This window comes from Cydia fagiglandana, chromosome Z (assembly GCF_963556715.1).
Source record: "Cydia fagiglandana chromosome Z, ilCydFagi1.1, whole genome shotgun sequence".
Classification (NCBI taxonomy): Eukaryota; Metazoa; Arthropoda; class Insecta; order Lepidoptera; family Tortricidae; genus Cydia; species Cydia fagiglandana.
In genome coordinates this window covers 33,762,755-33,777,679 of record NC_085959.1, presented here as the reverse complement: position 1 = coordinate 33,777,679, position 14,925 = coordinate 33,762,755, and the positions used below count along the sequence as shown (strand labels likewise).

Below are 14,925 nucleotides of genomic sequence, written 5' to 3'. Positions count from 1 at the left end.
GCTTAAAAAATTCCAGCTACCTACTTATAAAATATTCTAAAAATAAGCTCATTCACTCAAGAAGCGGGAAATTAAACTTTGGCTCAGATTACTCTGTAAAACGAATGCTACAAAGGCTCCATTTTCCTGATCTAAAATGGAAACAGATTAATTGTGTCGCATTGGCGAGGCTTGATATTAAGCAAGCAGAGGACGCTTCAATGCTCGCCACTTTATCTTAACGTTTTTTCTTACTTCCATTATTGTCGCTGTGGTCTTCTTTGGGGAATCATTCGGAAAAATCATTAATAAGTAAAGCAGCCAGCCCGACTGTACCGAAAGCTTTTCTCAAAATCGTACCGTAAAGCGGGGTGAGTAGGTTTCGCGGGGAGAGTTGGGTTATGAATGGGGAGAGAAGGTTTGAGAGGGGGGTGAGAAGGGATTTTAAGGCTACTGCTACAAAAATAATGTATTCCAATTTAAAATGGGGCTATAGTAATACGCATAGTAAAAAAAATCGATCCAAAAATCTTCCAAAATCACCTTTGTATGAAAAACCCTCTCACCCCAAATACGAGGCACTACGGGGTGAGGTGGGTTTTCCTCTTTATCGTCAAAGTTATGAAATGGAACTACCCAAAAGAAAATACAAACTAAAAAACAAACGTCCGAACCACTTAAATATTATATACACCATTCAGTTTTCACATGTAAAAATAAAATTTTATCGAGGTTTGAAAGTCAAATTTCATCCAACTCACCCCATTTTAAGGTACGTAGGTTTAAAAGGCGTCGCTAGAGCGGGGCTTTCTGTAAATGTAATGTATGTATTGTACGAAACGAGCGCGGTCGTTATTACTATCATAAGCTGTACGTGTTTTATGTCAGGGTGGAATAAGCGGTGTCGCTGTTTCTTTTATTTAAACTTTTAAAATAATTTATAACGCTAGAATGTATTTTTTCCGCCCTAGTCACTACTTCTTAATCGCATGTTGTTTATTTATTCTTTGCGTTTGAGGAAGCGACATCCCAACTAACATTAGGCGCTAAATTTAAGGGTTAGAAGAGATTTATATAAGCGCCTATTTACTCTTTAGGTGTTGTTAGTACTCTAAAAATAGGAGTTATAGCCGGCTATAACCCCGTTTTAACCCCGGATTGGGCACAAATTTTATCACCATAAGATTTATAACAGTGCTACAGTAGGGTTAGCGGATAAAAAAAGAGACATAAGAGCGGTATAGTGGAGCTACAATAGTGTTAATTAATTCTTTAGGAGCTAGATGGGTTGCATATAGGTGACTACAAACTGTTGTAGTAGAAGAGCGCTAAAGTAGTGTTGTAATAGCGTTGATTAAGTACTTAGGGTTTAAAAGGGTGCCAAATAAGCGAATACTAACTATTTGAGTAGTAGTGTAGGGCCATATAGATGATACTTTCAGCTTTAGATGATATATTAGCATTTATAGTCAATATTTGTAACACTCATGAAGGTAATTGCACATTTTTTCCTTAGCCCTAGATCTGCTTTGGTTGCAGATGTTTCCATTTTGTATTATTATTCGTAAGCTTGCTCTGTGACAGCTTGAAGTGAAATGTAATGGCGGATAATTAAAAGCAAATAATTATTTTAGTTCACTAGCGGCCAAAAGGACTACTGTGGATCTTAAAGCTATACATGGACCTCTTAAAGACCTTGATGTCACCAGAGCCTGTAAGCTTAGAATATGTAGCTATTCTACAGCCGTTCTATGTCTTACTTAAGGTGATAAAATAAGTGCTAAGTGTCGCTTAATTGTTTGTTGGGATTCGAAGGTTTTATGTTTTTTGATTTTATTCTGACATGAAACGCCCTACGCTTGCACCAACACATAAGTATGAGTGTACCGGTGTGGGAATAACACCCGTTCTCGTTGCTCTTATGCTTAACTCTATCGAGCGTATATGCCACGGCGTAGCGTATCTACGATCGCTACGATATGCTACGAGTACGCTGTGACATTACGAACGAACGAACGAACGAACGAACAAACAATACGAGTAAGGTAGGTACCGACACGCATTTGCGACACTTCCAGGCCCCAATTTCACATCGCTGACAGGTGCGACAATTGTAAAACATCACTGTTGCTCGTCACAGGCATCCATGGGCTACGATTACCACCTACCATGGGGCGGGCCGTATTCCTATTTGCCACCATCATTGCATTATATAAAAAAACTTTATTATATCGGAAAAAAACAGATATTTCTCTTGCGAAGTTTCTGACAAACAATACGGTCCGCCCGATGGTAAGCGGTAACCGTAGCCCATGGATGCCTGCAACGTCCGCAACAGTGATGTTTTACAATTGTCGCACCTGTCACCGTGTGAAATAGGGGCCTGGCGAGTTCTAGTTTTAGTTTATCGATCCGTTTCCGATATGATACTGATCTGTCAGTGTCAAAAGTGATGTTTTTGGTTGAACAGATCAGTATCATATAGGAAACAGGGCCCCGATTTTTGAATTTCTATCGCTCGATTTCGTCACTCTAAAGTCGGTGGCAAACGGCGAAATGCTAATTTTTGAAATACGAGCTATCGAAATTTGGAATCTAGTGGTACTAACCACTTGATTTATTTGTAGAATTTAAGTGCCTAGTATTGGAGATTTTATTTAACGAAATACACGAACCCTAGTGGTCGAAATTCAAAAATCGGCCCCCAGATCGAATATTCCCTGTTCGACTATTTTTCTGACGAAGTAAGCGATAAAGATGCCGCGTACCGTTTGTGAGTAGCAATGGTGAAGGCGACGCAGAAAGGTTATTAAACGACAGCCCGACGCTCCCGAGCGCAGACGAGCTTTACGGCAGCTAATTTCCTGTTCAGGGTTAATTCATTGTTTCCAACTGTGCACATGTACTTACATGGCGCGAATGATTAAATGTACCGTAACATACATTGAATGTAATCTTTTGCCGGATATTTAAGGTTGTGAAAACGTAAAATCTGGGGCAATTGTTTTTAAAGACATGTATGGAAACGTCTGTTATTACGTTGCTAAAAGGAGGTAGGTACCTACATTAGATCTCGAATAAGCTACATCATGTCCACACTAACTATTAGTTTATCACTTATCAGTCTTATCACGGTACGTGTGACAAAAGTGCGTGCTCGCGTGAGTCATAAGACTCGCGTGTCTCGTGTGAAGTTTCCCTTCCAAACGGAAGCAAACAAGCACAAAACATACGTGGTTTATTAAAGCGTAGCGATCAAACTACCCGTCAGCCTGGATTTGACCGATCACGGCCCGCGCCAGCCGTTGGCCTTGAATTCCTAGCATTTTAAAATAAACCAAGTTTTTATTTGAAAGACGTTGCTTATACTAGAACATAGACATTAATTAGGATTCCGCGTTAAGAAATACAAACCTCATTATTAAAGGTAGAAATATAATCGCATGAAGTTAATAACCTCATCGATTTTGATGCAGCAATACATATTATTAATTGATTACCTATAGTCACTCATCAATACGTCTACGTGGCTTATTGACCGAGCGAGCGCGAAGCACGAGCAGGTTGAAATTTTTTTGTAGACTCAATTTCTATAAAAAAATTCTAAATGATGGACATGGGATGCACGGGGTACGCGAGGTACATATATAGCTTACAAACTACTACGAGTAATTAGATATGTTTGCTCTGTTTGCTTCATTTATCGTAAGCTTATGTAAAGTGTTGTAGCAATTTGAATATTCCTCAGTGACCAACGTTTGAAACGCGATTCAATAATGTAAACAACACTCCCTACTCCCAATACGGCAGAATTGTTGTGTCGGCAGGGTACAAAATTATTATTCAGGGAGACTAAAAATATAAATACAAAAATGAGGAAGGACAATAAAACACGCCGTTTTCTGGTGTGGGTCGCTGGAGCGCGCCGGAGCGGGGCTCGTTGCGCTGCGGTGCGCTACCCCCGCTGCCCTGTTTTTGCTCTTGTTTTATGGTAATAGTTATTAAAATGAGTAAGAGCAGAAAATAATGGTAATAGTACGTAATGCTTTACTTAATTTTATTATTTAAGTCACTATTATCTTAACATTAGATACGTAGTATATAGTGTTGTTGTTGTTGAGTGTAGGTAGGGATATCTTTTAGCATTCAATAGTCAACTAAGGAACCTATCCGTATGTCCGTCTGTCCGTCCGAGGCTTTGGTGTGGAGTGTCGTTGAATAGGTTTTTTGAAACGAATAGGGGTCTACGACAACCATTTTTAATAAAGTGAATGTTTTCCGAAATAATCGCTCCGAAGGAAAAAAATAATTCCCCGTGCCCCCTCTAAATTTTGAACCAAATGTCCAAGAAATATAAGCCTAAGCAAAATTGCTATATATCAACTAAGCCGTATTCGAACTATCGTAAAAGTCTTCCTTTTTTAGTAAAAAACTTACTGCCTTTAGTAGTAAATCCTAACAAAGTTAACAAAACCTAACTTTCGACAAGCCACGTTTCGTTTGTTTTATTTATTTGAACGCCTAACGTGCACGTTCCTATTTGCTGCGGGTTATGTTTCCAGGGCTGACATTTTTTTCTGATTAAAAAAAACTCTTTTCTTTATTTTAACTCTATTCTCTAATTCCCATTACGGCGCCTGGATACGGGATGCTGTTTCTATTACATAGTATGTACCTAGTACTTACTATAAACTATAACACGAGAATTAATGTTTAGGAATTGATATATTTACCAAACTATAAGTAAGTAGTTACCCCAGAATAAATAATAGTACTAGTTACAGAAGACTCACTCTCTAACAAAACGCGTCTGTTGCGATCAGCACAGATATAGCCGCTAGGTGGCGACAGCGCCACGCGCGACTTATGGCTAGCCACCAAAATTGGTGTGGGACGGATGTACTTTTAGCTACCTGTAGCAAAGCGACGAAATCGCCGAGTGAGCCACGCCTGGTTATACCTAATTTAGAAGGCAAGCAAAAAGTCAACGGCAACATCATATACCTACCTACTTACAGCTATACATGTTGTGGCGTATGTGAATTTGTACGTCCATAGGCAGTTGACGCAAGGTCTCATCCCGAAAATCAGTGGCGTGCTTAGGGTTTCGGAGTAAGGCAAGCCGAAAGATATGTTTTCGTAATAAATGTCCAATCTCACTCTTTGGACTCAAATGAATTTGCTAGCGTATCGCGGCGAGCTATCATAGCGCACAGCACAGGGCATACTAGGTACTACCATAACTACCAGATAGAATTTTACAAACATATCAGAGGGCCCACAATAGGGTGGAGCGAAATCCAAAATTCTTGAATATAGCAATGGAACCCCTCTAAAAGGATGTCTAATTTTTTATTATTTAAGGGAAAAATAATAAAAAAAATATTGGTATATACTTTTAGCCCTCTACTCTTCGATTATATATAGCAATATATGTATATTTTTAATAAATTTAATTTATGCTTATTTTTTTTAAAACAAGTTTTTTTCATTAAATAACATCTTTTTCTTACAGATATACTCGATTCCTATACTTATTTTTGTTTATAACGTATATTTTTATGACATGGTAAAACCACGTAAATAGGGGTTTTATGGAAAATGCCCTTTAACCCGGATATTGTGCACAAATTGGAGTTCTCAACCCATAACAGAATCGTGAAAACTATTTTGAACATGATAAGATAATAAAAAGAATACTAGTATAAGTATATATATGCCTAACATACGTGTGAACGTGACCCAAAAAGGGCGTAAGCGACGCCGAAGGGCGAAATTGGACGCTTACTTAAACATATAAGTAACCGTTTTTTTGCAGTAAAATGATACTTTTCGTAATCAATAACATCGTTACTTTGACACAAGAATGTCTAAAAAAAATAACTCATATAATTTTTTTACACTGTAGCATTTTTTCATGTTTTGCATGAAATTGCTGTTTAATATGAAATTTTGAAATTATATTATTTTATAAATATTGAAAACTGCGCTAAAATTTTGGTAATAACTTATTATACGCTTATTAAGTATTATATAATTTCAATAAAATGTACACATATTAGTGAAATGGTATATTTTAATAATTGATGAAAATTTACCTTTATTAATTTCTTTAGCGGCCGAGTAGAGGGCTAAAAGTAGTGTTGATTTTGAAAATTTTTATAATCACTATAATCTACTTGACAAACTGCAACTTTTGGTACCGGTTCCACATTGATAATCGAATTTTTATTTTTTTCCATACAACGACGCTCCACCCTAGCCCACAAGGTGGACTGATGACCTGGTGGGCTGGTGAAGGTCGCGGGAGGCGCAAGACCGGGCATTGTGGCACTCTTTGGGGGAGGCCTATGTCCAGCAATGGACGTCCTCTGGCTGATATGATGATGATGATCAGAGGGCCTACCGCATACACTGAAATTTGCAAATTGCATGCTTCTTTCTCTGTCACTCTAATTACGCCTTAATTGGAGTAAACCAACAATCCTTGTGTTTTGTAAACGGTCGTACAAAATTTTCTCTTAATGCGACTGACTTATCTGAGAATACACAAGTCGGGTGTTGGTTTTGGCGCGGAAATGATATATATCCCGTTTTTCTACAAAGTTTAACGATTTTACCTTGCTTTCGTTGAGTAATACGTGGACGCATCTCATACCGTCACAAGGAACAACTTCATCCATTGTTAACATTTATAAACGTCACAACAAACGAACAAATCCACATTCACTACTTAATTCAAATTCACTTAAATGAATTGACCTTTCGTTACGTTACTTTCGACTCGACTAAATAATAATACACTTGAAGTAAACGCGTGCCCGTGTGAACTTATGCAGCTAACTTCACACCAAAAGCTCGGCTTAAATCGCCTTATAAAATTGCTATACATACCAACAAATAGTTACATCGTTTTATGGCGTTTGTAGGCTTAGACCGCCTAGAGCGGGACGAAAAAGCAAGCTCGCACTCGTCGGCTTGCAACCGCAATCCGACGAGAGCGAGCAGGATAGCTGAATTCTCAGCAGATATTCATCCTACGCCTGATTTCTTTCGCGCGGAGGAGGCGCCACGGCAAAATATTGATTATTGATCTTATCACTACGTAATTTCGGTAAGGCAACTAAGGCAAGCCCGGCTTTTGGGCTTGTATGGAAGTACCGCCACTGCCGAAAATATTCCTTACTATAAATCGAGAATATCGCAATTAGGTATCATATAACAAGTTGAGCTTACCGATGAAGAACCACACGTAAGATTTCCCGTAAAGCTTGAGTTTGTAGACCTCGCAGAGCACGCGGCGTGCCGCCACCACGTAGAAGAGGCCGACGATGACGCGCGCGTCCTGCCGCCGCAGATTGCGAACGGCGTCGGCCGGGTCCGACAGGAACGACTGCCGCGTCACGATCTCGATGCTGGCCTTCTTGCAGTGCGCCTCGAGGTCTTCCACCGTCTGAAAAACACTCAACTTGGTGAGCTGTACTTTTTAATCTGATGGACTGAGGCTGATTTATATCGGATTTAAGGTGCGATTTAGAAGAATAAGGGCTCGTTTAGACGACGCGAGAACTCGCATGCGAGTTTCATTACATTGCGGGTTTTGATTGATCGGTTGAATTGGACGTAACCAACAGTTCACAATGTAGCTAAAATCGCATGCGAGTTCGCGCGCCGTCTAAATCAGCCCTAAGAATAAGTAATTTGTAAATGTAACTAGTGTCGTTTCTATAAGAAGAACTTGGACAAAATTGGATGTCAAAATTGCTTCCAATTAGGTACTAAATGCTTAAAATTTTATACTCGCTTGAACCCTTAAACTATCTGAGATACGAAGTGCAAATATTATTACAGTGAGAATGCAAAATAGAGGCGCAAGAACGCTTCAAACCCACTTATGCAGAAAAAACCGGAGGCGCTCTAATTACATTGAGTCCAGCGTGAAAGACTCTGGCCTCATTCATTGCGTGGAACTACGCGGCCCTTCAGGCGCATTCCAATGACGAAAATATTATCTTTATATGATATTACTGTCAGTGCGACTCGATGGAAATTGGTACGAGCCCAAGGCACTGAAACCTGTGCAAGCATTTAGTAACTGGAGATGTCATCGCAGTCATTTTCTTTACGAAACAGTCTGCCGATTTTTGCGGGGGAGGGGACGTCAAATGTATTGCTACATGATTTGTACGTAATGTACAAATAGCCATGTCAGTCCATACAAAAGTTTGCACAATTGTGCAAGTTTTTCGGCAGAGGGATAAGTCCTTAATGGCCATTCCGGCCAGGGCTCGGAACCGGTATTTTTTTAAAACCCCCAAATAGACCAATATTTTGAATTATTTTATGCTCTTTACGTAAGACTGGATCATGTATTTAGGTAACGAATTTGTGTTATCAGATTGGCCAATTAAAAAAGAAATAATAAACCAAAGAACGAAAAAGAACGTAATAATACCGGTATTTTTGTATGGAGCAAAAACCGGTTTCCGAGCCCTGATTCCGGCTATTAAATGCTCAAAGACTGAAACTAATATCTTTTATATCATGATAATATTTTATAAATTGGAATGCGTCTCCTTGTTACAGAGAGAGCTGCACTGCGCTGTGTCAGAATGTTTAGAAAAAAGCTCTTTCATTTTAATTTGAATAGTAACAAACACGCAGCCAGTATAAACCGACCTTCACTTACATCATCTTTATTAATTTGTCTTTTCAACCCTTGTTTCTAGAGTTGAGTTCTTCATTTCATCGTCATGTGCCTTCTATTTCTACCCATTTGCGCACTACTTACGCAAAGGAGGGTCTTTATTATCAGTATGTATTTAGGTATTGTGTAAATATACATGCCTGTCCCTTTGTGGCACTCTAGCTACTCACTTGTTGTCACATCATTCCGGTTTTGGCCGCACTTTTGAAATTTGTACAGGAAATTTTGTACAATTCTAGACGTATGCCACGCCTGTGGTCGCCACATTGTGAAAAGAGAAAATGTAAGTCTATGATGAGTCTAGAAAAGAAGATACTATGTCGACTTATATTCATCCCATTCGAACTAAGGTATGTCGAATGGGATGTCATTGAGGAATTTGTTTTTTTTTTATTATTATTAATTTTGAATGACCACCTGAGACCGATAACGATTCAAAGTGGGTTAGCATTCTCACTAAGGTTTTTATATTTATTTTAGTGTGATGAAGTTCCTATTAGACTCCTAACTAAATAACATAAAAAAGGCTGCATAAAAATAACAACATTTGCTCTGCTCTAGATTTAATGGGTCCAGACTGTTTAATAACGCTATTTCCCACATCACTTTTCTAGAGTAGGCACACGACTCGTTTTTTTAAAAGTTTTAGTTGTTTTTCTGCACTCAGGGTTCTTTCTTTTTAATCATCATATTTTTATCAATCATAATAATTAAAACAAGAAACTGCACGACTTGGTGGCCATATAATTTCCTGCCATATAATATACTGTCTGCTACCAACATAATATTTATAAGGCAACATAATAATTATTTATTATTTATTTATAAGGCAAAATTTTGCAAGCTCTTGACCTTTGTCGGCAACGGTAAAATCAATTCTTCAGAAAAGTATAATTGCTAAATGCTGATTCAATTACGTTGAGTCAATCCAAGTGAATAACGTGGAATGATAGGTAGGTACCTAGTCGTATCTCTCCCCTTTTGGTTAAGATCTCAAAGCTTGAAACTGTTTCCACATTTCAGTTACTTTCGTTCATGACTGATATTTTCTCTGAGTGCCTTGAATAAAATATTCATTTCCATTTCCATACAACTATCCTTCAGCCATTTGAACCAATCCGATTTAGTAAATATAGGGTCTTAAATTTCCGACCTCGCAATTGTATCGGGGGAGTGCCAAGATCCTTTATCCTTTTCCACTGATTTCGTAAGGGATTTAAAGAGGGGCAAGGGGTGAGTTTACCTTATTTATAAATGACATCATACATCAATCAGGAGCGGCAATTGAACTTTAACAATATATGTTGATTTCTTATTAATATGTACGTAATTGCATCGTATCTCACTAGCAGCAGCACTATATTATAAGTGCAAGCGAGTGATAGATGTGCGAAATGAGATTAAATTGACATCTATTAGTAAGTTCAAATTCGCCTCCAGATGTATAGCCATATACTACTTACTAGTCGCTAAGAATATTCAATTTCTGGCTTCGAGGGTAATGATAATAATGAACAGTGTGATGATACTCGTTTTATTGTAAAACGGTGTGATTTACGCTACACAATTATACTACTATTAACTTCAGTGCAGTGGCAATGTTGGCTATTAGGTATGCAAAATTGACAATAAGGGTAACAGCACCAGTGGCCAGCCAGGGACCAGTAGTCAGCCTTTTGAGTCGTTTATTGGTCATAAATATCTAGTATATTCGTTTAAACAAATCGCGAGTACTCAAATAGGAGCTTTGATTCCTTATTGGTTAATACGTCACACGACAGGTGCGGTGAGGGAACGGGAGGAAGAAATATACTCGTTCATACAGGTGCTGTTTGTCGACGAGTGCAAAAGTGTCATGTCCGCCCTGTCCGCCATATTTTTTACTGCACGTGGTGTTCTCTTAACAGGCAAGAAAAACTATGTTTTAATGTTATAAGTTATTATTTTTGTTAATGATTGGTTTGTTTATTAGTTTATCTATTAAATTGGATTATGTTTTGATGAAAATATCAATATTTCACTTATAAATTGAGGGGGCTGGCCACTGGATAACACTTTTTTCCAAAAAATCCAGTGTTCAGCCCCCCACGGCTGACCTTTGGGTTATTCGTTTATTTTATTATTTTCGAGCCAATGCGACCGTTAGGACCGTTAAATTTACATTTTCAAATTTAGTTAGGCATGCCCTAGTCAATTTTAAGTAAAATCCAGTAGTCAGCCGCATTTGAAATTACGTTATAATGCGGCTGACTACTGGAACTTCTTCACTTCACTTCGCGGATCCAATACTCAGCCATTGACGTTGATTGGTACGTCGCCGCCAAAAATATGTCCACATTTTGAAACCCTATCTCATTGAAATAAGGTGCAAAAGTGTATACATATTTGACGTTAACTATACATACCTCTCATTTTGCTTTTTCCTGGTAGGTATATGACTTTGTTTATTAATGATAATTAGATCTGCATAGAATCGTTTCATTATTTTTTACCGAATAGGTACCTTCTTCTTCCTCGCGTTATCCCGGGCATATATAGCATTTTTGCCACGGCTCATGGGAGCCTGGGATCCGCTTGACAACTTTTTTAGTTAAGTACTTATATAACTAACAAATTACGTGTCATAAGAATTGTATGTACTCATAAGAAAAAATAATGATAATCATATTGTTGGTTATGATATAAATATGTATAAGTGATTTTGATCAAATTATTATGAATATTACTAGCTGTTGCCCGCGACTTCGTCCGCGTGGACAACAACACACCAACATCTTATCTTCAACATTTTACATCTTTAGTACCTATAATTTTCATATCCAAGCAATGTTGAAATTAAGTACTTTTCTTTTTTAGCAAGTTGTATGAAGTTTTATTTCAAGTGGATTTTGATGTTGGTTGCTGCCCTTATACAAAGATTAAAGTTCCGCACTCACAATCTCTGTTCTCCATACAAACTTTCAACCTCTTTCTCACCACCTTGAGGGATGATTTTCAAAAGTGCTTGAATTAGTTTTCATGTTTTTTATTTTAATACCTTTTTTTGCAAAAAGTTCAAGTTCCTAGCTTAAAATTAAATTTACACCCCCAGACGAACTTTCACCCCCTTTTTAACCCCCTTAGGGGTAGAATTTCCTAAAACGTTGCAATTACTTACTTTTTTTTGTAATCGGCTATTATGTCTTTCTAAGAAGTTTCAAAGCATTTTATAATGGATTCAAACTTTGAACCCCATTTTAACCCTGTTAGGGGATGAATTTTACAAATCGCTGAAATCACTTTTATTGTCTTCTAATAATATCCCCAAATACAAAGATTCAAATCCCGCGCTCGAAAAAATGTATGATATCCATACAAACTTTCAACCCCGTTTTCACCACCATAGGGGATGAATTTTCAAAAACGCTGAAATTAGTTTTCTTGTATTTTAATTTAATACCTTTTTACAAAGTTTCAAGTTCCTAGCTTCAAATAAAATTTGCACCTGAAGACGAACTTTCATCCCCTTTTTAACCCCCTTAGGGGTTGAAATTCGAAGAACGTTTCAATTACTTTTGTTTTGTAATCGGCTATTATGCCTTTCTAAGAATTTTCAAAGCATAGTAATGGATTTAAATTTGAAAGCTATTTTAACCCTGTTAGGGGATGAATTTTACAAAACGCTGAAATTATTTTTATTGCCTTCCAACAATATCCCCACATAAAAAGATTCAAGTCCCGCGCTCGAAAAAAATTTTGATATCCATACAAACTTTCAACCCCGTTTTCACCACCATAGGGGATGAATTTTCAAAAACGCTGAAATTAGTTTTCTTGTATTTTAATTTAATACCTTTTTACAACGTTTCAAATTCCTAGCTTCAAATAAAATTTGCACCTGAAGACGAACTTTCATCCCCTTTTTAACCCCCTTAGGGGTTGAATTTCTCAAAATCGCTTCTTATCTCTTGTATATTTTAATAATACATCTTTTAACGAAGTTTGAAATTCCTAGCTCAAAAGAAAACTTCAACCCCATACAAACTTTCATCCCCTTTTTAACCCTGTTAGGAGATGAATTTTACAAAACGCTGAAATTACTTTTATTGTCTTCTAAAAATATCCCCAAATACAAAGATTCAAGTCCCGCGCTCGAAAAAATTTTTGATATCCATACAAACTTTCAACCCCTTTTTCACCACCTTGGGGAATGAATTTTCTCATCATCATCATCATCATCATCAGCCTACTCTCGTCCACTGCTGGACATAGGCCTCTCCTATTGCACGCCATTGAGCACGATTTGCGGCAACTCTGATCCAGCTCTTGCCAGCCGCCTTGCGAAGGTCATCGCTCCATCTAGTCTGAGGGCGTCCTACGCTACGCTTTCCGATGCGCGGTCTCCACTCGAGAACTCGTCTACCCCAACGGTTATCGGTTCTACGGCTAATATGACCGGCCCACTGCCACTTCAGCTTGCTAATCCGGTGGGCTATGTCGACGACTTTAGTTCTCTGACGGATGACTTCATTTCGAATACGATCCCTCAGAGAGACTCCGAGCATAGCCCTTTCCATAGCTCGCTGAGCGACTTTGAATTTATGAACCAGTCCTACCGTGAGTGTCCACGTTTCGGCTCCGTATGTCATCACGGGCAGGACGCACTGATTGAAGACTTTTGTCTTCAGACTCTGTGGGATTGACGACGTGAAGACTCGACGCAGCTTCCCATATGCTGCCCAGCCCAGCTGTATCCTTCTATTCGACTCTTTCTCGAAGTTGTTCCGTCCTAACTGCAGTATTTGCCCGAGGTAGACGTATTCCTGAACAACCTCGAGAACAGCCCCTTGTACTGCAATAGGTCCCGGAGCAACACGTTCGTTGAACATAACTTTCGTTTTGTCCAAATTCATCCGGAGACCTATGCGTTGAGAAGAATCAGCTAGACCGGTCAGCATATGCTCTAAATCCTGCAACGTCTCAGCCATTATAACGATGTCGTCGGCAAATCGCAAGTGTGAGATGTATTCGCCATTAATGTTAATACCATGTTCCTTCCAGTCGAGCGTTTTAAACATATCCTCCAAAGCATTTGTGAACAATTTGGGGGATATCACATCCCCTTGTCTCACACCACGATGCATGGGGATAGGCTTAGTCTGCTGGTTTTGGACTTGGACGGCCATGGTAGCTGCGTTGTACAGACATCTCAACACTTGGATATATCGCCAGTCGACTTGGCATCGCTGCAGGGAATCCAGAACAGCCCAGATTTCAATGGAGTCAAAGGCTTTCTCATAGTCCACAAATGCTAAGCACAGGGGCCGATTATACTCTTCAGTCTTCTGTATGATCTGCCGCACTGTGAAGATGTGGTCTATGGTGCCGTATCCTCCTCGAAATCCGGCCTGCTCCGGTGGCTGAAATTCGTCGAGTCTTCGTGCTAGGCGGTTCGTGATGACCCTCGAAAACAGCTTGTAGATGTGGCTTAGGAGCGAAATAGGTCGGTAGTTCTTCAATAGGGACTTATTTCCCTTTTTGAAGAACAGCACGACAACACTCCTACTCCACACCTCTGGAGTTCTCCCATCGAAGAGAACGGCGTTAAAGATGTTCTGGAGCTCCTTCAGTGCAGGTTTGCCTCCCGCTTTCAGAAGCTCAGTTGTGACGCCGTCCTCGCCTGGGGCTCTTCCATTTTTAAGCTGTCTGAGGGCCATCTCGATTTCGTCAGTGCTGATTTCTGGCAAGTCTTCGGTAAAGTGGCGGATTAATGTGGCTCTCGAATCCTCATTTTCGGAATCTGGTTGAGATGCATGCGAAGCGTATAGCTGGCCATAGAAGGATTCGATTTCAGAGAGAATCCCCGACCGGGACGATACAACAGCCCCACCGGTTGTGGTCAGCTTCGTCAGGTGGCTTCTTCCAAGGGACTGGACAAAAACTTTTGACCCCCGATTCTGCTCAATCGCTTGCTCAATGAAGCGTGTATTGGCGCACCGGAGGTCACGTCGTACTAGTTTGCCAATCCTCTTGTTTAGAGCCCGTCGCTGTGACGAAGTGGCAGGTGGGTCTTCCCGTCGTACCTTCATAAGCCTGAGGGTTTCCTCCGAAAGCTTCGACCTCCCGGCTTTACGCCGTACTTCGCAAAATCTCGTACCTTCATCCCTGAGGATTCCAACCACATTTTTGAGGGTCTGGTTTATATCAACGGCATTTGTGCTTTCCACGGCAGCGAATCGGTTCTCCAGGTTTGACTGGAA

General features: G+C 39.4%; 1 protein-coding gene across 3 annotated transcripts in view; it reads right to left on the bottom strand.

Moving 5' to 3' along the window:
• Positions 1–14,925, bottom strand: part of LOC134678550 (gamma-aminobutyric acid type B receptor subunit 1) — a 188,791-nt gene that overhangs the window by 33,350 nt on the left and 140,516 nt on the right. For all 3 annotated transcript variants that reach the window (XM_063537147.1, XM_063537145.1, XM_063537146.1), the window contains exon 5: positions 7,216–7,432. In XM_063537147.1, coding sequence (XP_063393217.1) covers positions 7,216–7,432 — 217 coding nt within the window. The remainder of the gene's footprint in view (positions 1–7,215; positions 7,433–14,925) is intronic.